At 43.1% G+C, this 21886-nt stretch overlaps 1 protein-coding gene and 1 long non-coding RNA gene across 5 annotated transcripts; one reads left to right on the top strand and one right to left on the bottom strand.

Annotated features, from left to right (window-relative positions):
- The first annotated feature begins 73 nt into the window (after positions 1–73).
- Positions 74–16102, top strand: NRBF2 (nuclear receptor binding factor 2). Of its 4 annotated transcripts, XM_054206142.1 has the most exons (5): positions 99–233; positions 3396–3451; positions 11669–11753; positions 13334–13374; positions 14553–16102. In XM_054206142.1, the coding sequence occupies exons 4-5, from the start codon at positions 13351–13353 to the stop codon at positions 15267–15269; spliced, it is 741 nt and encodes a 246-aa protein (XP_054062117.1). In that variant the 5' UTR covers positions 99–233; positions 3396–3451; positions 11669–11753; positions 13334–13350; the 3' UTR covers positions 15270–16102. The 4 variants fall into 4 exon arrangements, with proteins under 4 accessions (XP_054062115.1, XP_054062117.1, XP_054062116.1 ...); XM_054206140.1 differs by lacking the exon at positions 3396–3451 and having other exon boundaries at positions 74–233; XM_054206141.1 differs by lacking the exon at positions 13334–13374.
- On the bottom strand, positions 12941–21173 carry LOC128911373 (uncharacterized). Its single transcript, XR_008467064.1, has 3 exons — positions 20533–21173; positions 16647–16711; positions 12941–13064 (listed from the first exon to the last, which is right to left on the bottom strand). It is a non-coding gene; the product is annotated as an uncharacterized LOC128911373 (long non-coding RNA).
- Between the last annotated feature and the right edge of the window lie 713 nt (positions 21174–21886).

Here is a 21886-nt window from a genome sequence, read left to right as displayed (position 1 = left end):
CCGTTGCCCCGGCGACACCCCGCCCTCCCCAGCCCGAGTCTCGCGCGACCCGGCGGCTCTCGCGAGGCGCCGCCCCCGGTTACCGGCCGGGCGGAAGCGGCCGCCGTGTTTACAAGCCGCCGGGGCGGGGGACGCGGGGGGACCGGCGGCACCGGCGAGCCAGGCCGCCTCCCGCGCCCATGTGCCCGCAGCCCCCGCCGTCCATGGAAGTGATGGAGGGGCCCCTCAACCTGGTGAGTCTCGGGGGGAGAGGACAAGCTGCAAGGGGGGGGTCCCGTCAGCCGGTGCTCGGCCTTCAGGCGGCGGGGAGCGGGGGAACACCCCTCCCCTCTCGCTGGTGGGTAACCGGGCGGAGAAGGGCGACTTGAACGGTAAACAGGGCCCTGTCCGCTTCCCCCCCTCCCCCCCAGCAGCTGTTCAGGGGTTGTGCCAGGCTCTGCCGCCGCGGCACCGGGCCCGGGCATGCCCGGAGGGGAGCGGGGCCTGGTGTGTGTGTGTGTAGAAGCGGGAACCGGGCTCGCCACAGCCCGGTCCGGTGGCGGAGGGGCGGGGAAGGCGATGGGCTGTACGGGAGCCGGGCTGCTCCGTGCCCGGGGGCACAAGGGAGAGGAAAGGAGGCAGGGGTGCGTGTGGCGGCATGGTTAGATTAAGGGGGTTGTGTGTGTGTGTGTGTCTTAATTCTGGCCCAAATTGCAAACACAAGGGACAGGGGAAGTTCTGGAAGGAAGTGTTTAGATGACACACACCGTACCTATGCAAGTTTAAAGAGTTTTAGAGACTTACCAGGGCTCACTACTGACTAGATGCTTCTTTTCATTTCAGAAGGTGAAGCGCTTTAAAAATCTTAAATCAGTAATTATTCCGCTTAAACTAAACCTCTAAGGAACTTTAACTGAAACACAGGTGTCTGAAAAACACATCTTCACAAAAGCTAATCAGGTTTTAAACAGCCTAAATTGGTAGGTTTCTGTCACATAGACAAGATCTAGCATCATGAACAGTTAATTCTCTGCTGCCTTGTGGATTTTGAAAAAATCTGTATCTTGACTATGCCTCAGATGCGGTGATACATAAAGCATTCCCTTAGAAAACTAGCTTTGGTCCAGTGGTCCAATTAGCCAGGAGCAGCACACCAAGAATACAGCTGTACTGCTTCCAGGAATGAGTCTGATCCAGAAGTTGTTTAGACATTGCCAGGTAAACCTCAGAGATGTGTGTCAGTTTAGTTTTTAATCAAAGCTTATTTGCTCCAGCAAGGCGTCAGCCCTGACAAACCCTTGTCTTCTCCATATAGATTCAGTCAGGTATTTCTGGATTGCTCTCTCTGGTTTCAAAAAGGCTTGTAAAATTGGCGTTGCAGATGACCCCTGGAATTAGGGCTGACAGCATAGCAGGAAGATAGTCTATTTAGATCTGAAGTGATGGTGCAGAACCACTTTTGATTATGTCTGCATCGTGCTGTCTCAAACGTTTTACTCTGTATACCGTAGGCCTGATTGAAATAAGGAGCAGCAGGAAGTAGAAAGCTCTTGTAACTTGTTGATATGATGGATTTAAAGTCAGACAAACTTGCAGCACTGTAATGCAGGAGGGATAAACTGTAGCTATTTCACAGACATTGCTAAAACCTTTTTAAAAGGTAGATCTAGTGCTTGAGGTTCCAAGGAGAAAGTGATAATTGAATATTCACTAGTAAATGGCTGAAAGTAACAGCTTTGTGGCAGCTCAGATATTGCCAGTTAGTAGTGTTTCTTACTGAGACCACTTACTAAGGATTGTAGGAGTAATGAGAGTATGACTAAAGCCTGTTCATGATAGGAGTGTGCATTTACCACACCTGTCTAGCACCAGGCTAACAGTAAGATCAAGACACTTCTGCATAACGGATGATACAGGAAAAGAGTTCCTTTATGTAGCTTTGTACAGAAAATCATTAAGTTGCCTGCACATATGCTGCTACTCTCTTTTAAGGAGTATCCTGAAATACAAAAACTTTTCTGGGAACTGCTGCACAATATAGTCATGAATCATCTTATATAGGAAAGTGACCTGGCTTTTCAGGTTGCGTCAAGCACCATGAAAGCTCTTCATGACAAGAGTTTAAATGGGTACAATTCCACGGTTGGAACATGCCTACATTTTTTGTAAGGATGTAAACAGGAGTAACTAGAGTTTTGCAGAGCTTTTCTAGTCACAGTCCCTCTCTGCAGCTGAGTTTCAGATTTGCAACAACACCCAAGGAAGGTGCCAACCTCCAATATAAGAATGTTCATTTAAGTTTTTGATACTATCCAGTGTCATGTATTTCACTTGCTTCTTCTATAAATCTCTTCTCTTACCTAAGTCTAATTCCTGTGGATTGGAAAACCACAACTTTTCCCAAAGGTGCCAAACCATCAGAGAGGAGGGAGAAAAACCCAATCAGACCAAAAAAAAAAAAATCCCTTAACTACAAAGTGGTTTTGGATACACTAATTGTTAGGCTTATTTATCTGCTATCAATTACTTAAATACAGGATATTTTCCTTCTTTGAGTATATCACAGCTTGATAATTTTTGTGAAATTGATTTTTCTTTAGTTAAGGCTTTTCATTAGAATTTGCTATAGTTCTTGGATGTTGCTTTGGCCTGTAAAACTTGTTCATTAGTTGTGTATTTGGGCATCCAGTCTTAGTTACTGGAAAGCATGGATGCTGTCCTGATTTTCCTGGAGAGCTGATCTGACCAAAAGAAAAAAAAAAAAAGAAAAAAAGAGCCTTTAGTAGTTTTGCAGTATGCTAACATCTCCATTTCTCTGTCAACATGTAGCACACTAACTGCAATTAACAACTTGCATTGCTTGCTTTCTGTGTCACTTATTGTTTATGTATTTGACAATTTGCTTAGCCTTCCTAACTACAGGTGGCATGCCATACCTTGTTGTGTTCTGCTGACATCAATTACGTTCTTTTTCTACCTTCTGAAAGATATGTTTCCCTCAAAATAATATTTGATCTTTATGCGTCTGGGTCTTATTTAATGCCTTAAATTGTCAATGATATTTATTTTTTTCTTCAGTTTAATTATATTTTGGTTTCCTTAACTCAGTGATTTACTTCTGTAGATGGCACTAGACAAATACTGATTTGCTTTATGGATCTGTTTGGTTTTTTTAAAAAAATATAACACTGCAGTGTTTTTTGTTTAATGTAAGTTTTAATTGTTGACCTTCAGGTCTAATAATTTCAATGAGAAATGGACCTGTCTTTTTAGAATTGGGGCTTTAGTTCTTCAGACATCCTTTTTCCTTTTAAAGTTATTCTCATCTTTTTGTATACCTTCTGTGCCATGGATGCATGCTTAACAAATAATCATGCAAATTCTAACCCCACCTTTCCTTCTTTTAACCTTTCTAGGACTTGTGCTACAATAGTAACTGCTGATTTGATTTTTCCTCTGAGCTGTCCTCAAGGTATTCATTGTATCCAGTGATACTTCATTTAGAAATAAATTGAAACAACTTTTCCAAAACCTGTTGCCATCGTCTGAGCGTTAGAGCCATGGGGAAGTCTTTTGGGGGAGGTCCGATACTTGAGCTTTCATTTTGTCTCTTCTTGCCATTTTCCCTCCTTCCCTCTCCCCCCTCAGTGTACTGTGCGCTTTACAGACGAGAGACACCATTTAATCTTGAAAGAATCAGTTAAATCCCTGATCCTTATGCTTTTAATCATAAGGAAGCCAATTCTTCAACCCTACAAGTAAAATATTTAGGTTGTGCTGTGGAACTTAAAACTAGTATGGACTAAAAAGCAGTCCCTGCACCTGCAGGCAACCACGTAGTAGATCAAGCTGAACGCTTGTTTCACACATAATGCAGTGCCATAAACTAAGACATCTCAACATTCTTTAACAGAAAAAAACTTTTACTGCAAGAGGATGAAGATAAGTTTCATAAAAAAAGACACTCCGTAAAAAAAGAAATACAGTTAAGAGCTCTGTGCTACCTGCTGTAGGGGCGATTCCTACTGCCATCTGGTTTAGGCAAAGAGTTCTGACCTTGCACGCAGCAATAACTTTAACCTTAGGTATAGGAGCAAAAGTATCAGTTAAGAAGCACAACCGCACACTACTGACCATCAGAAGCTTGAAAGTAACACAGTAAAAGTAGAAGATAAATAGTATCAAGAAGATACTAAAAAGGAAACTTGCTGGTTGAATAGAGTCTGACACCCAGGACTTTGTAATTCTAGTTTAACTCTATAGGAAGATATTGAGGAATATTTGCTAAGGAACCATAACACCTCTACCTTGTATTCTTCCTGCAAGGTAATAGTGCTTGTATGGTTTATAATAAAATATGATCCAAAATCTGGTGAATATATATTACCTAGAAGTTTCTTGAAGTGTAAGGGACCCAGCTTGAAGAAAACTGTTGTTTTGATGAAAAATAGAAAGCACACACCAGTGGCTGGAGTGAGAATAACACAACAAAATGTATATTGCCAGAATCTCATATTATGGAAGCTTTTAGTATTAGTGTTGTAAGACATTGGTAGCAACCATTCCAGTGCAAGCCAATCAATGGTCTACTTTAAGAAATTATTTAGAAGTGAGGTGAATACTACATTGACACAAGGGCAAAATAACAAGCAGAATAATTATGCAATATGGAAGAGTAGGAAGAGAAAACAGAAAGCATCTGTGAAAGTTTACCAGAGACCAAAGGATTTAAACCACGTGGACCAATGTGTTTGAGACTTAATGCCAGCCTGCAGCTCTGTGGTTTTGATTGGAAAAACAGGAATATTATGTTAATATACAGAAACATCCACTGAATCCAGTTTGTTTTCTTTGTCGTTTTTTTTTCTTTAAATAAAGCTTAAACTGAAAGCTTCTATACTTGCTCTTCCAATCTAAAAGGAAAAAAAAAAAAGAGAGAGAGGGGCAGATGCACTCAATTCTGAACTCAAACTAGAGAAAACAAGCTTTTGGGTAATAAAAATGGAAATATCATTATATGGACATGCCTAACACAAAGTTTGTTTTTACCACAGTGGTGGAAGCCTTGTCTTGGTTTTCCCAGTAATAACATGACCTAAGCGGGACCTTTCATTTCAGCTAAGGGAACTGTAAGGTGTGAAGCCACAGAGGCAGCAGCATAATCTGTCTGAGTAAAGTGACAGGAGGTGCTACGGTGATGCATCAGACACTCAGCTGAACAGCCAGATCAGTAATAGCCCCCATAGAAAAGCTCAACAGTGTTGTAGTCAGTCATATATACTATTAAAGCACAGCATAAAATTGTTGCCCATAAAACAACTTGCAGTAGCTCCCAGTCAAGAACAAAATTAGCTAAGCTATGGGAGGTTGACACTGGCGTGATTTCCTCACTGGTATCTATGCTGTTTGGGTACCTACCAGCGGTGCCTTTCTGCTGTGTCACACTGGCATTGCATGCATATCATCGAGCCACGCAGGTCAGCTCTGAGTAAGCATGCCTAACAGTTTAAAGGCCCAAATGAAGCTGTCTCATAGCTATCTGGGGAGGCAGCAGGCTGAAGTCATGGCCAAAGCCTTTCTGCCCTGCTTGTTTGAAATTGTTGTTCCTGGAATAGTTTGTTTACCGGACCATTTGTTGTGATGATTCAGTTGTCCCTACCGAGGGGTAGCTCAGCTTGAGCCATATGGTTTAGGACTACATATAGGAGCCCAGATTGTTTTTATTTATTATCAGGGCAGTGGAAGTGTTCCCATTTAATTTATAACCTCCGGTTAGAAAGATTTGTGTAGTACCAGCTGCAGCACTGTATATGGGGACAAGAAAAGCATTACCAAAGTAGATGAGAACTATAGGTATACAAAATGGCTCTGACAAGCAAGTTGAAGCATTTAGTGCTTTTATCATACTAAATGGATGAAAAGGCAGAGAATGAGGTTGATTTGACTACACAATAGGTAAAAGGATACCACGCCTTAATGAAATTGCAGGTGATTGGGGAAAGAGCAGCAGCTATGCCTGTATGGGGTTTTGAAGACTCCACCTAACCTGAGCAGTGCAAATGTGAGTTGGTTTCATTCCAGATCTCTTAATTGCATTTGCATGGTGAGAAACTCAGACTAACCATTTTATCTTAAATTTGGAATAGGTTGGGAACACACGCGTAGTCAATTAGAGCTATTCAGTGAATTAATGTTGGTTTGCTAAACAACTGGTTGCCTGTCTGCCCATATATTTCAATTTTAATACTATTGCTTACAAGCAAGTTGAACTTCCTCATCTTTACAGCTCAATACAAAGCGAGTGAGGAGTCTGTTAATACTGAGAATATATTCTCATGAGTGTTTCACATACTTGTTTTGCTCTATAGTGACACTAACCTGTAATTTACAGTCAAGTCATTGTTCTGTCAACCTTGCTAAGCGCAGGCTTTCAAAGACAGAAAATTGAGCTAACGTGTGGCTAGTGGTCTTGGTTCAGCAGCGACAATGAGTTCTGCCATTTTTTGTTTCTCCTTCAGTCAACTCTGTCTTTCTATACAGAATACAAAGAGTTATTTTTAAGAGGGCTTGCTTCTGTTGCTAAAGCTACACATTACCACATCTTTAGGCTTACTGGCAAACATATTCCCGTTATTTAGCATAAGTACAGTACAACTCTTTATTATTTTTGCTTTTAGTGTAACTGCCCATGAATACAAGCATTTTCCATAGTCACCATGAGTTTTATTCATCATGATTGCACCTTTTTTTTTTTAATTAAAAAAATGGATGGCCGTAGTATATTCTTGGACCTCTCAGGTCAAGTTTTTCACTCCTGTTCTCTCTTCGTTCCATTTTTCAATGTATATGCAGACATATGCATTCAAACCTTTCAAAGTTCACTATCTCCTGATAAGAATGGGTTAGAAAGAGTGTGTAGCACTGACAGTGCTTGTGGGGTGGGAGGAGCATTGCTTCACCATCTCATCCCACCCTTTGGGGCCTGCTGCTGTAAACATCCACATGGAAGATGCTTAGCACTCCTTTGTACAATATGGAAGCTATGCAATGTGCACTTTCTGACTATTCCTTTCTCCCACATACATTGTTAGAAAAACAACCCTGTATCCTTAAGGAAGCAAATCCCCAAATATATCCATCATCTCTCAAAAAAATACCTTCATCTTTGCTTTCAGTGGTAAGAGAGCATAGGTATTGATCCTTCCTGGCAAAGATAACTGGTATCCACAGCATAAAATAGATGATATTGGCAGCAAATAGTGGTTTCACTTAAAACAGTTACAAACTGTTATATTAGACAGAACTTCTTTTCAGTTAGCTTTCCTCAGGCCCCATCATTTTAGCAGCTGGGTTTTCCTGCCTTCATTTGGAACTTTATTAGTAAGTAAGGCACTGTAATCTGTGCTTCATAATAACATTAAAATACTCTCTCACTTCCCAGAGAATCCTTTACAATGAACAAAGAAGACTGTAAGCTTAACATCTTGTGCAAGGCTTTGTCCAGTGAAGAGCTGTTCCCATTAGAGGAACAAAGAAAAACAAATTATACACAAGACTGTCTCAGCTACAGGAGAACTGTTGCAAATTACTGCTCTTAGGAGAGGGTAGTAGACTTACCCTATTTGAAAGGGAATAGTACTACCTCTAGCTTTTAAAAATATTGTAGGACCAAGCAAGCTTTTTCCTACTATTATTCTTTCTATAATAGCTAGCCATCAACTAGAATCATATGGGAGAAGCAGCAGCTACTTTTTTTTTTCCCCACCCCAGTCTAAGCTAGGATCATATGGTGGTAATCCTTCAAATTGTGATGGTGCACTATCTCTGGAAAGAAAACTATAATTTTTATTGTTTTAGTTTGAGGGAGCAGTAAGAAATATGGTAAGTGGGCCTTAGGGCTTCACTTCTCACAGCCTGTAGTCACATCATCATCTAGTTTACATTTAAAAAAAAAGAAGTTGAACATTAACTTTTGAGCTGCTAAAGAAAGCTCTAGGTAAAGAGGAGACCTGCATTACTGTTTTAGAGGGGGTTTTGATTATTTTTTTTATTCTGTGGCTCAGAAATTACACAGTCAAGGGTTTGAGTTAGTTGGGTGGAGAATCAAATAGAAATGTTTCTTTGGAATAGCAGTACAAACTTACAAATGCAGGTATCATCCCTTAACATCTCAGCAACAATCGGAAAGTTTGAGGAAAGAGGTCTAGCTTACCTGCTTCTGTAGTTCATCCAGAGTTGTTCAAGGGACATGATAAGTCATGCACAAATCCCTTAAGAACAAAATATGTTGGAGCAAGGTGAGGAAGCTTTTTAGCTTGGTCATCCTTCACTCACACCTGCTTCTGCTAATGAGAGTCAAGTTGTTACACCTGTCCATTTGCCTACTGGGAATTCCTGTTCACCTGGTTTGGGAGGGACATCTGGAAGTAATTGTCAACCTGCTTTTCCCCTTCAATTCCATAGCTTGTTAATAAATTATAATTATTCTTACACCGCATCCTACATTTATTTCCAGCACTGCAACTGGAAGAGGAAAGAGAAATCAGATATATAAACCCACTGCAGTTATACAGCAGCTGTTTCTGTAACCATCACAGCAGCAGGACCAAAGTCAAAGCAGTCCTGCTTGAATCTGTTGGGAACCAGAGTAGCAGCTCCACAATTATTGGTGTAAACACCTTCCTCTAGCATGACATCAGACCAGGGATAAACTTGAGAGACATCTTTTCCACTTCATGATACAGGACCAATTCTTCCATTGGCAGTTTTATAATGGGATACAGGCCACTGCGAGTTCAAAATAGATTTGCTAACAATGGTTGGATGCTGTGTGGCTAAGTGTAAATGAGCACTAAGAATAAACCAGCAGACTAAACAAGACGTAGAAGCTTATCCGTGATACATAGCTATTAAGCATTCAAGTGCTTTTGTTGCAGCTTCATCACTTGCTGCTAGGAAACAGCACCACTAATTTCTTCAAACTGCTGGTGATGAATAATCTACCGTGAAAATGGGAGAAATTCCTTGGTCCTTCCACAATCAACTAATTGGAACAAACACTCGCAGGGTGGAATAAATGAGCAAATATTTCCTTGTCAAGCTGGCAGGAAAACATACAACAAGAGGAATTCCTCCCCTGTGACTGACTAGCAAAACACCTAGCTTTCTCACACAAGGCTGTGCTGAAACTGATTTTTGTCTGATGCGGTTCCTGTTCTTTCCACTGGGGAATTCTGTTGCTCTGCATCAGAGTAAGATGGTCTGACACCTATATATTTTGATGTAAGAGCAAGAAAGGCATGTTGACCTTGTAATCAGAGGATCCTACCTTTTCTTTTTGCTAGCATCTCTGGACTGTTGTTTTCCTAATTTTCTTCACAGTCTAGCCCAACTTCTTCAGACTCCCTTCAGCTTCACTGGGAGCTAAATGAGAATGGAAATAATTTCATTGCCCAATCGAATAACAACTGACTGTCCTCAAGTGATCTACATGTGCTTAAGTGATTTGTAAGATCATGCTCCAGTAGTTTAAAACACATGAAAATAACCTTTGCAAACAATCAGGCTCAAGTTCTTATATGTAGAACCTAATAAATGGAACGAGGCTTGTTGAATTGCTTTCTTAGCTCTTCTGTCTCTAGCTCCCTCTTTCCCTGTTTTTTTTTAGCCCTGTCCGTGCAGTTTGCAGAAACAGCTGTATCAATACTAATTTATTGAAAAATTGTTTTGCAAGGAGCTAGCTCAGGCGTTTTTATGTCCATGACATAGCTGATCTGTAACTGCATGAGCTGCCACCAGTAACTGGGGAGGTGGCTCTGTATGAGCTGATACCGTTTGTTCATTCCTGTGGGAAATAAGTTTATCTTTCTAGAATATGTCATTTGTAGGTGTCCATAGGAAAAGGCCATAAAATAGATGATTTTACAATAGAAAAACACTTCCTCTTCTGATATTATTTAACCCTAGGGCAGAAAAAACAGGGAATGCTGACAATGCTCTGAGGATTGAATGAAGGTGAGGACGGAGAATATAGCCAAAATATTTGTTGTGAAGTATCAAGGAGGATGTGGGGTTTTTTTTTTAAGAACACTCCATATTAGCATATGAAATCAGTTTTAGAAAGGCCAGTTGTCTAAATGCAGTGATACAACTGCTAGGGATTGTTCAAGAACAACTATTGCCCAAAAGAGTGTTTTCTGTAGAAGTCATTCTCTTCTGTGCTGTCAGAGCTGCTAAAATTCTGGAAGAAAATTTAATTCACTGTAACGCTATAGGTGATAAGTCAGTTTGGAGAACAAAGATAGTGACCTGCATTTTAGAATTTATTTTTAAAATGGATGTTAGTGTAAGTATCATGTTAGCCCCGATAGAATCATGTTACCATCCTGTTTGTATTATCTGACCTTTGATGCTTCTAGCAAGACTGGAGGAGACAGAGAAAAGTGTAATTCCGTAAGACCTATAGGAAAACAAATGTTTTAACATCTTAGGATATGGACAAATGTGCTTATTTTCATCTTGATCCCAGAACATGCTTAAAGAGAGTTGGTGGCATATTCACCAAACATCTGATATGTTTTATGCCTTTATTTGGGTGAAGGGAGAGAATAGAGAATTTGTATTGGTCAGAGACAGAATTACAGAGGCCGATTTCAGGCTTTCAGCTCTGTTTCCCCTAAAGTTTCAGACAGTATATATTTGGTAAAGGCTTTCTTGAGAAACAGTAATCTTAAACAAAGAAAGAGGCAAACACTTTATTCAGATTCATAAGTGTCTCATGTTGTTTCACAGAGTCGGTGACGTCTGTTTACTTCAAACTCGACGCGTAGTAAAGCAGTGATGAGCAGTCTGTGTTACTGACAGCCTTGCCAGTTAGTGATTGTAGCCTTTCATATTACACAGCTTGTCTTGGAGGAAGGACCATAAAATTCATGTCTTGTAGTAACGACAAAAAGACTTGCTTTCATAAATGTTGCAGTGCTGGTTATGCAATACAGTTTCTCACTGAGCATATGCAAATACTTGCACCAATTACTCGCTTTCAGCAACATCCTTACTCTACCTTAGTGGTTTACATTAGTGGCTTACAAATACTAGTATAGACTTAACTGTTGTACAGCAACAATGTGCCTTTGATATCTTTAACTATCGCTGTGCTGCTTCCCTTAACTGGTGTAAGCTGCAAACAAAAAACCCAAAGATCTTTTGCAATTTCTTCACCCAAGAGGCAAAGCCCCTTGGGGCATGAGGCAGCCGAAAATGTCAAACCAGCTGTAAGCTGTAACACAATTCAAGTACCTTGCATTCTGCCAGGTAAATTGGTCCTAAATACTTACAGTTTCTCATAACTTCTTATGGCCTACTGGTCTTTTTGCACAACTACAGTAAATGCCTGCCTATAAAGGAGAACATGTACTTTCTGAGGAACAGCTTCAAAAAGATTTTGTTGTGTACACACCATCATTGCTGCATTAACAAATTTCAGTTCTTACCTGTACGCTACAGATTCTTCTAAGGTAGTATTAAAGAAGAAATGAAATTATAAAGCTTGGAAGGGAGTGGGAGATCTGAGCCTAAAGCCTGAGAATTGGAATCAGTACAGGTTTCTTAGATGTACTGATTACTTTTAAAATGTGTATAAGTATTTGTCAGTTAATTCTCATTAATGTAATGCTCTTTTTATTTTAAGGCTCACCAGCAGAGCAGAAAAGCAGACCGTTTGTTGGCAGCAGGGAAATATGAAGAAGCAATTTCTTGTCACAAAAAAGCTGCTGGTGAGTAGGCATTTCTCATGTTCCAGCTCTTAAACTCAGTTTCTAGATTTCCATGCCTCATGCAAATAGAATATCTAGTTACTTGCGAAATTTTTATTCTTAAAATGTAAATTTGATTTTCAGACCAGATTAAGCACCCTTTTGGAAACTTTTTTCTAACATAAGCAGCTAAATTCAGTCATTTCCAAAGTTGTTTTGATTGGGGACGGTTATCACTGTGAGGGCAGTTCTTGACTCAAGATGAAGCCAACACCTTGTGTCATGTACAAGCTGCAGCTGGGAACCTGCTGTAAGCCAGTTTCACTTTACACTTTGTGTTTTCTTCACTGCTTTCATAGGTGAAGTCACCTGTTTTCTCTGTTGATAAAGGAAATACTTAGACAAATGTTTGCTTGCAAACATTTACTTACTTTCCTTTCCCAATGTCTGAATCAAGACAGCCAAGAACAGGTGATGAGCTCAGCTTTCCCAGAACTCAAGCAAAACAGCAGATTGCACACCTTGAGGCTGCAATTGACAGCCTCTCCTGAGTGAGACTTTGTGCATTTACCTGTCCATTTAACCAGTCACGCTTAATTATTTGTGTTGGAGTCCGTCACCTGTCTGACAGTGCGGCAGCTGCTTGGCAGAAGAAGAAAGACGAGGTCTTAACTGGTACAACAAGTAGGACATTTCCAGTGACAGAGCTTGTGTGGAGACAAAATAAGTGGCTACTCTGAACGTTGTAACCTAGATAACCAGGCGTTCTCACTTCCCATTCATAAATACTGGAAAACCCCATAATTTGAGAAAATGATAAGGTTTTTGGTATTTATGAATAATCAGAGCAGTGAGGGATAGCACTTATATTCCAATATGCAGACTTTTCTTTTTGGTTTCCTTCACTTCATATACCAAGACAAAACCCAGAAATACACTGAATGTTTATTGCTTTTCTTCATCTGACGATTCTATGCTATTATCTTACATCCTTCTGAATTTGGTTAAGAATTTCTTATATCTTGTCATTTTCATTGCTAGCAAGGTACGCTCAAAGTTTGAAGTGCTGCTCTGACTGTAAGCCAGCACCTCTTCTGGTTTGGAGGGGAAGTCGATCAAAAAAGTGGGAAACTACAGACTATACCTCTTCATCAAGAATATAATTAAAAAGCATGACTTCACAATACTGGCGTGCCATGGGCGACAGGATTTTACTTACCACATTTTGTCTTAAAATGCTTGTATGTTAAAAGTCTGGTCCGTAGCTGTGTTTCTTCCCTTGATGGGAAAGTTGTTCTTCTGTGACTTTCTGGAAATGGCTACTTTCCTCCTCTGAAAAACAAACTGGAACAACCTGAGCCAACAGGATGCCATGGGAAGAGTGTAGCATATATTACACGATCTTACAGTAATTTTTTCAGACTTCTGAAAAACAGCAGGTGTTTCCAGCCACTGTAACTTGGTAAATACTTTGCCTCTGGACTGCTGCTTTTATGTGGGGATTCAGAACACAGAAGGTCTGAAGCCTTTTCTTAGCTTTTACAGGAACGTTCAGCTTTTGTAACCCTGTCCTAAGTGTTTATCAATTTTGTCTTCTGCAGCATACCTTACAGACGCTATGAAGCTGACCCAGTCAGAGCAGGTGAGACCAAAGTACAGCAGGCGCTAGAATCAGCCATGGCTCTGTTGTGTGCCTGTGTGTCATGTTGTGGCCCTGACTGATCATACCCCTCTTGGGTGTTAGTCTCTGCATAGTTTTCTGAACCCGTGGCAGCTGCACCAGGTGTTTCAGAAGTGCAGTGATGCTACTCTTCCTTGAGAGTTTTTCCAAGTTTACATGGAGCAGGGACAAGAGAACTACTAACTCATCCAAGGGTTCTCCAACAATGGTTTCTAGTCTGCAAGGCATCTTCAAGTAGGTGATAAAACTAGTTTTGTGTTCAACTGTTGCTGTGAGGCACTTAATCTGTTTTGCCATGACACAAAGCTGAGCATCTCATCTACAGTCTGTAATTTTGGTTCTAGTTATCCTGACTGTGGGATCTCCAGAACAACAGCCCTACACCTTTCCTTATTCATTGCACAAATCTATCTGTGAAAGTAGTAGCATAGTCTGCTCAGCACTTTTATAGCAGTAGGCTTTGAGTATTGCCAATATTATCAAAGCAAAAAACCCTTGGAGACTGGACATGTGTCTTTCCTCCAAAGGATCATTCTTGTAGAAAAATGGTAGCCTTTTACCCAGGTGGTTCCTGTGAGTTATTAACCACCATGCCACCCCCTTCATTAAATATGGCTGAATCATTTGGGACCATATCTGGCCTTGGAGCACTTTTCTGCTTAGTGCTGGGTGTTATTGATATGTCTGTGCAGATACCATCACAAAAACATACCAATAGTTTATATAATTTAGGTAAAGTGTGACTGTGCATGCCAAGTGATCCTCTTCCCTCTTGGTGTTGGTCATAGGTCAGTTAAACTCCTCGTGCCTCTGCTCAGGGGTATTACCATAGCCTGGTCAGTGACTTAAAAACAAAAAAAACCAAACAAACAAAAAGACCAAATGTTAACTCACTCCTTCACAATACTAGTAGTTATGCTAAATTTGGGTGACGTATCTGAATCTGTTGCATTGTACAAGCAGAGATCAGTTCTTGTTGGATTTAGTATCTGAGTAACAAGAGCTCCTCCCCTTCCCTCCCTGGGGCATGCTGTGATGCTGTTTATGTAAACATTTATATGCAGGTAACTTTGTGTGTGTGAATATTCAGGTGGAATTAGGGATCACCAATTAAATCGTTTCATCTTGTTCTTACTCAGGCTCAGCTGTCACTGGAATTACAAAGGGATAGTCACATGAAACAGTTACTGCTCATCCAGGAGAGGTGGAAAAGGGCAAAGAGGGAGGAAAAGCTGAAAGCCCAGCAGAATGCTGACAAGGAAATAGCTGCACATCTTCAGACTTCTTATAAGCCATCTGCTGAAGACTCTGACGATCAAAATGTATTGGTTCCTGTCACTCAGAAATACAGCCCTTCTGCAGAGAAACATCCACAGGATATTCAGGGTGTCTTTGACAGGGACCCGGATACTCTATTATTTCTGCTTCAGAAAAAAAAGGAGCCGGTAGAAGCATGTATTGGGAGTAAAGCTCCAAAAGATGACAAAACAATAATAGAGGAGCAGGCAACCAAAATTGCAGATTTGAAACGGCACATAGAATTTCTTGTAGCTGAAAATGAGAGATTAAGGAGAGAGAATAAGCAGTTAAAAGCAGAAAGAGCTAGACTCCAAAAATCTCCAGTAGACAAGGAGTTGGATGTTGATGCTGACTTTGTCGAGAAGTCCGAGTTGTGGGGTCTGCAGCAACACTCAGAAACGACTTCTTCAGCTGCAACTTGGCAGAAGTTTGCAACAACTGCTGGGAAGGCAAAGGACATTCCAATACCCAACCTTCCCCCCCTGGACATCCCGTCCCCCGAACTCCCTCTGCTGGAACTCTCCGAAGATATACTGAAAGGACTGATGAATAGTTAAAAAAAAAAAAACCAGCAGAAGTGCTCAATGTAGTTACCCAAACATAAGAAAAGGGAAAACCACCAGGACAATGGTGATCTGAGGGCAGAAACATCTAACACAATCCTACTGTTGGAGAAAAGGCATTAAAGCAACTTTGTTACTGTGAAATACACACCATATCTGATCTACTTCATAGAAGTTAAAGGTACCATAATCGGTATAAGATGGCGAGCTCTTTAGTCTTTCTCCTAATGTTTCAAACCAAATGACTGCCTGGAGAATGTTTCAAGTAACACAATCCTTCAGGGTTTTAAAGTATGCTATAGGTAATAGTTATCTATAATGCCATAAATGATGGTGCAGAACCTAACTGTTATGGTTGCCAGTCGGCTGCCACTTCATATTGAAAGATGCTTTCTAGCATGAATTTAAACTGTGCATTTCATTATGCATAACTTTGTTAATTCAGATACAGTGCAATTTATACACCTCCTAGACGGATTTATGTGCCACACTCTATGCTCCTGACCATGTTAACCTCAAGGCAGGAGAGATTTTAATTTCCATTCTATGAAGGAACCAACTTATTAGTTCTGTTGACGAGTTTTTTTTGCGTTATCTGTTTACATAACTAATCAGGGTGCATCGAATCTAGCTATTGGTTTCTGTATAAAGTGACATTGTTTAAAAAAGAAAAATCTCTACTTAAAGAAAAATACCCTTTTTGTTTTCAGTGATGCATGAATGGAAGTAATTCTAGCTGGCAGTATTTGATTGAAAAATAAATTGTTTACAGCTTAACCTGATTCAAAAAGGATATGAAAATAAAAGCAAGGTGTTTTGACACTAAACGTGTGTTAAATCTCCATGAATGTCGCAGAGTATAAAAAACAAATCAAGATTAGTATACTAACAGCGTTAGTACATGTGTACAGCTGAACTTCTGTGTTCATCATCCAGCAAATATGGGAAAGACGGGATGAATTCAGAGGGCTTTGCCTATACGTGGCTGATAGTTGGCTTCTAACACCCCCAAAGTGCCAGAGGAAGCAGCACTGAGGTTTTGCTCGGGGACAGGCTACCTGGCGCTGCACGAACTGTGCCACGAGAGCCCTGCAGGCCTGCTGGGGGGGGTTGGGTTTTGAGGAGGGCAGTGCAGCCCCCCTCAGCCCCTGCCCCGCAGCCTCAGCCAGTGCTGCAGTGGGGAGTGGAGGCATTAGTTAACTTTAGCTGTTACTGATTAATGAAAAGCGTTAAGTGTTGCAAGCTACTCCATTTTAAGTTATTCTTATGCTGTTAAAATGCAAGCTTGCTTTCTAAGGGTATATTTTTCTTCCAGAATAGACTTGGAAGTGCAGCAAGGACACCTTACTGCTGTGCAAATTCTCCCCTTACCTCTGTATACCTGGTGTCTCCTGTGCTTGCTTGAAGGCGAGTAGGGACTGGAGGTTAGAAAAAGCCTATGGAAACAAAGGTAAGACAAGTTCATTAGAGGAGGTGCCTTGCGCTGAATGGTAGCAGGAAACTAATGTTGCTAGGGGAAGAGAAGTTATTTTTCAGTTGGAGCAGTTTAGGATGTGGCCCCACAGAAGAGCTGTGACAAGGTAACCTGTCCCAGGTCAGCCCCAGCTCGCTGTGACCACCAAAGAGCAAGTTACATTCTCTGCCGTCACCTGCCTGGCTGGCTGCTACAGGAACAGGGCAGGGGAGCGCAGAGTTCCCATTCATGCAAGTGAAGCAAAGGAAAAGGTATCTGCTCACAAGAAGGAAATAAAATTATTTAAGCACCTATCTCATGTCCCTGCCAGGGACAATAGACCAGGGGTGTCAGCGACAGACAGACGTTATGGCTGTCTCTGCAAACAGCAGCTATAGGAGAGGGAAGCCATTTTTAGCCGGGCTGCCTCTGCTGAAGTCAGGATTCTTCAGAGGGAGTAGGGGAATTACAAGCTCTACCTTCTGTTCTTGAGACTAAACTGTCCCTTCATATAGAGCTGCATAAACAAAACCCGAAGTCTGCGGGAAGCCGCTTATCTGTAGGAAAATGGCCAAGCAGGGGCAAAACTTCTTGCTGGTACTTCTCAAAGTGTTGTTAAAACATTTCTCCCTCCTGCAATGCAAATGTTTGTTTGTTTTTGCCATGTGCCTGCTCAACACATGACTGCTGCTGAAATCAAACTCCAGGCAGCGTGGCTTAGCCTGAGTTTTCCACTCCCATGAGTGGTGCAGAAAGGAGAATGGGTGCAATGTTCCCTTTCACAGGAGAGGAGCTCTGAGCTGCAGCACAAGGGCTGCTCGTGTCACACGAGCCCCATGAAGGTGACGTGTAAGCTGAGTATTTCTGTCCTAGAGCCGGAGCAGGTGATACCAGTAAAGAATAGTGCCCAGTGAGCAGCACAGGTGCTGCTGCTGAAAGGAGAGCCCAGTGCTGCCAGCCTCTTCTCTCCCTCCCTTCCGCGAGCAGCACAGCCAGCCAGCCATGAAGCCTCCGGAGAGCCAGGCACGCGGGAGCAGGTAGGATCACCCCACTCAGCAGCACTGGGTGTCTGTAGAACATCCTACAGCAGAGTCCATTCAATAATGACTTTTCCTTATAAAATTCCTTACATCCCAGGGAAAAGGCCAAGTGTATGAAATAAGATGAAATATTCCAAGTAAGGAATTCTTCAGTCTGAATTCACAGCTAAGCAATCACACAGTGCCTTTAACGCATGAAAGGTTGTATAGAGAATACTCGCCACTAGAGGACAAGTTTTATAGATATAAAGTGATATATCTAAGGAAATTCTTCTCCAATGTCTGTCAGCAATTAGTTTATGCCCCAACAATTTAAAACTGTTTTAAATGAGTATTGCCTTTCCGCTTGTTTGAGTTCTGCCATCGTGAAATGATACCACCACCCGGTTTCCCTTCCCTGCCCCTCTGGGTTAGTTGGCACTATGGGTCACGCTCCTCCTCCACGCTGCCTTCCCCCCGCCACAGCTCTGTCTCCCTGCAGCCTCCTCCACCAGCCGGGGTGACCAGCCCCCCAGCACGGCGGGGACCCCGCTCTCCCCTCGGCCAGCGGCCGCTTTCCGAGGGTTTGGTTGACTCTTTCGGAGCCTTTGGTGGCCACCGACCGCCACCTGGTGGTCCTGCTCGGCTAAAACGCGGAGCCCCGCTTCCCTCCGGCCGCGTCTTGTTCTTGCCATCACGGTGTGAACCGGCCGATTCCCCCAGGCCTTTCAAAAATAATGACAATATGTGGATACTACGCAGAAAGTACGCGATGTTGCAGCAGCGACGCCGCGGTAAGTTATGGGTGGTGACACCGTGTGTAACCAAAGCCTGGCACAGCACGCAGAAAGATCCCCGCGCGCGGTGAGTCTGATCTGTGCTGTTTTACACGGGACAGAACTAAAAACTTCTGTGGTCCCTTATTTCAAAGTGTCTCACCAGCAACCAATTTTAACCATGCGTCCAGACGCTGACTTCTGTTCATAGACTTCGCTTTACCACACAAACCACTCTTGTCTTGGAACACAGAAATATTATATCCCTGTTGAATATAGCCAACATAAGCTTTGCAAAAAAGAAATTGCGATTACCCAGCCTCTGGCTGTATCGCCACAGCAGGAGAAACCAAAGAAAGGTGGCTGGGAAGCAACGTGAAGTCTCCCGAGAATAAAATCTGCAGCCTGCACCACCAGTGGCTACTTGCGATGACAGCCAAAACCAAAATACAGAAGTGTTAGGTTTTACATTTTGGTTTTATATAAAGAGAAAAGAGGATCTTGTGACCGCTTCCTTTAAGAGCATTTCGGTTTTCAGGAGCTCTGGCCTTGAGCTCCTTCCTGCTCTCCTGTCAGCAGCAGCTCTGCAGCCATCTGCAGTTCCCCCTGGCCGGCTCTCGGTGGCGGGGACTGCACCTCGTCCAGGCTGCCTTTCCCACAAAAGGCTGAATCAGGAGATCTTTCGAGGTCCCTTCCGACCTGGGCTGTTCTGTGGTTCTTCAAAACCAGGCTTGCTAGCTAGCAAAAGAGATGGAGAAAAACAAGTACAGCCCAACAGCTGATAAAATCCCGTACTGAATTGGACTGAGAATACAGTAGAAAACAAAATCAACCAAACCAGTCACAAGTAACCAGAGTAGCAGCGTGGCTGCTGCAAATTGGGTACAGGCTGGGCAGCATTTGCCAGGCCTTTCTGCCTGCGGATGTGGCCCATGGAGTTCAACCACATAAAAAGAAGTTCATTGCTCCCTACAGACTCAGAGCAGTGGCCATCTTTTCCTCTCCTCCTTTCTCTCCCACGTTTGTTTCACCAGAAGTAACCTAAACTTACCCAGGCTTTTTGTCTTGGAATCATGTGAAGTGTTCCCTCAGGTCCATTTGCTGCAGGAGTTACGGTATTATTGAGATCAAACAATGTGAAATCCTTAGAGCTGTGAAAATACAGGATTTCCTGCCTCAGAGCTACTAAACCCTACTCTTTAATTCCACTACGGAAGCAGAGAGCTATGATAAAACCACGTGCCCACGGACTGGAAAAAGAAACGGGCATCTGTGTCGAGAACGTGTTGTGTTGGTGCGGTTGGAAGGTACCAGAAGTGTTCACTGTGGAACACAACAGTAAAAATCCTTCAGTCTACCACTTGGCCTTAGAAAGGCCCATGATTAAAAGGCAACTGCTTGCACGCAACACATCAGGTAAAACATGTCTCCGATTTGCTGTGAGGCAAGATTTTCCTACCAGCTATATATAGATCCTAACTTCCTTTTCAAAACCTACAAGAACAAACGCAGCAAGTCCTGAGGTTGGTTTGTGCGCGCTGCTAACGCTGCGGATCATTTGCTCCTTGGTCGGAGTTTCCTGGGCGACCCCGCTGGGGTGGAAAAAAAGGGTGGAGGCTGGATCAGAGGAGCCCCCGCGCCACTGCCTGCTCCCCTGCCCTCCCGGGGCACGCGTACCATGGGAACACCGCGAAGGATCCTGCTAGCAAAGCCCAAGCCAAAAGGTGGGAAGCGGGAGCGCAGCGGAGAGCGGACGCTGTGGGAGTGAGGAGGGGAAAGCACGGAGCAAAGACTCCGTCCAGAGAGGCAGCTCGGGCAGCACGGATGCGGGGGAGAGCACAAACATCCCGCAGGGGAGAGCAGCGGAACGGGGTGATGGCGGCTGTGGAAGGAGGAAGGAAGGGAAATTCCCAGTCACCAGCACGGGGCAGGGAAGGCTGTCGGCTGCGAGAGCAGAGAGGGCTTGACAGGATGTCACGGGAGAGGGGACCAACAAAAGTACCACCTACCGAAAAGGTCAGAGAGCATGAGAACGTAGCGCTGGTCAGATGGGGTCCGGTTTACACACAGATGGGAGCAACTTCTGCAAAGCTGGAGGAGCAGAATAAATAGATTTTAAAATCAGACTGTTCTAACCCCCTATGCCTGGACATGCACGACAGGGACCACGGTTCCACTGCCGGCAATTCCAGCAACCCAGTACCTTCTGTTTCAGCTAAACCACATACACAGCCATCCGTCCATGCTGCAATACTTCAGGCCATAGCAGCTCCTCTTTCCTGTTTGCTAATGACTTACTCTTCATTAGTTACCTCTGCAGTTACAATCGGAAGGAGATTGCTGTGGTCATTTACTGTACAGCAGTGTGGCGGATGGAGATGACGATGGAGGGGTGAGGGAAGGAGGGGGTGTGGAGAGCAAGGCCTGCACTTTCGATGACTTTGAGACACAAGCCTTCAAGGGACAGAAAAATGGAGCAGAAGAGTTTTGTGCAGAGCATGGCAGATTGAGACAGAGCTTGGTCTCAAGAGGAAGGTGGCAAAAGACAAAGGAGGTACTTCATATTCTTGTTCTAGGAGCTGACAGTGTTCCTGCACTCAAACTCCTCGAATGCTCTTCGCTCTGTTACAGCAGTTGAGATTGAAGACCAGAAAACCTCCTGGAGCCTTTAGGAAAGGAAGAATGGGAAAAATGCGCCCAGTAACACCTCGCAGAACATGGAAATGGCCAAGAGGGAAAAACAAACCTGAAAACAAACCAGCTCCTCACAAGCCCCTCTTTAGTCCCCGACATCAGCTACGAGCCCTCCTGTGGTTCCGGCAGCGACAGAGCTCCAGCCCCGCTGCAGGGGGCTCCGTCCGCTCCATTGCGGCCCAGCCAGACATCTTAAAGACACTGAATAAGCTGAATTTAGTACACTAAATATTCTTTTAAACAACAGAATTTTTGGCCTCTCTTAGTGGTATTTGGAGTAGCTGCTACCTGTAACAATTTCTCATGTTCTGCTAACAAGTGCAGCACCTGACTTGCAGTCTTTTCAAGTCGATGGCAATAAGCGCTTTGCAGCGCTCCCCGCCGCACTCAGCTTGTGCCACGTTTTCCGTGTTCACTCGCTTTTGGTTCTTCCCCTCCCAGTAGTGACCGGGAAACAGCGTCCTTGTGGCGGGCAGTTCCTGAGGCCGCCCCATCCCCACCCGCAGCAGTTCCCAAAGCGATTTACAAAACGCATCAGGTTGTTTTTATGCATCGCAAATCCCTCAGAAATAACCATTAATCACTAAACTTTCAAACTATACATCTGGTGTCACTACCGGATCAACTCACCACAGGTAAACTCTTCCAAACAAACCAAGTGGACAGTTA

The sequence above is a fragment of the Rissa tridactyla genome, chromosome 6 (genome assembly GCF_028500815.1).
Source record: "Rissa tridactyla isolate bRisTri1 chromosome 6, bRisTri1.patW.cur.20221130, whole genome shotgun sequence".
In the NCBI taxonomy this organism is placed as follows: domain Eukaryota; kingdom Metazoa; phylum Chordata; class Aves; order Charadriiformes; family Laridae; genus Rissa; species Rissa tridactyla.
Note: the sequence above shows the minus strand (reverse complement) of the source record. Positions and strands in the feature narration are given on the sequence as shown.

Excerpts from the sequence above, each read along its gene's own strand:
- NRBF2 (XM_054206143.1), top strand. The coding sequence starts at position 9,988 with ATGAAGGTGAGGACGGAGAATATAGCCAAAATATTTGTTGTGAAGTAT. Across the intron at positions 10,051-11,668 it reads AGTATCAAGGAGGATGTGGG|GCTCACCAGCAGAGCAGAAA; the intron begins GTTTTTTTTTTA and ends TTTTATTTTAAG. Across the intron at positions 11,754-13,333 it reads TTGTCACAAAAAAGCTGCTG|CATACCTTACAGACGCTATG; the intron begins GTGAGTAGGCAT and ends TGTCTTCTGCAG.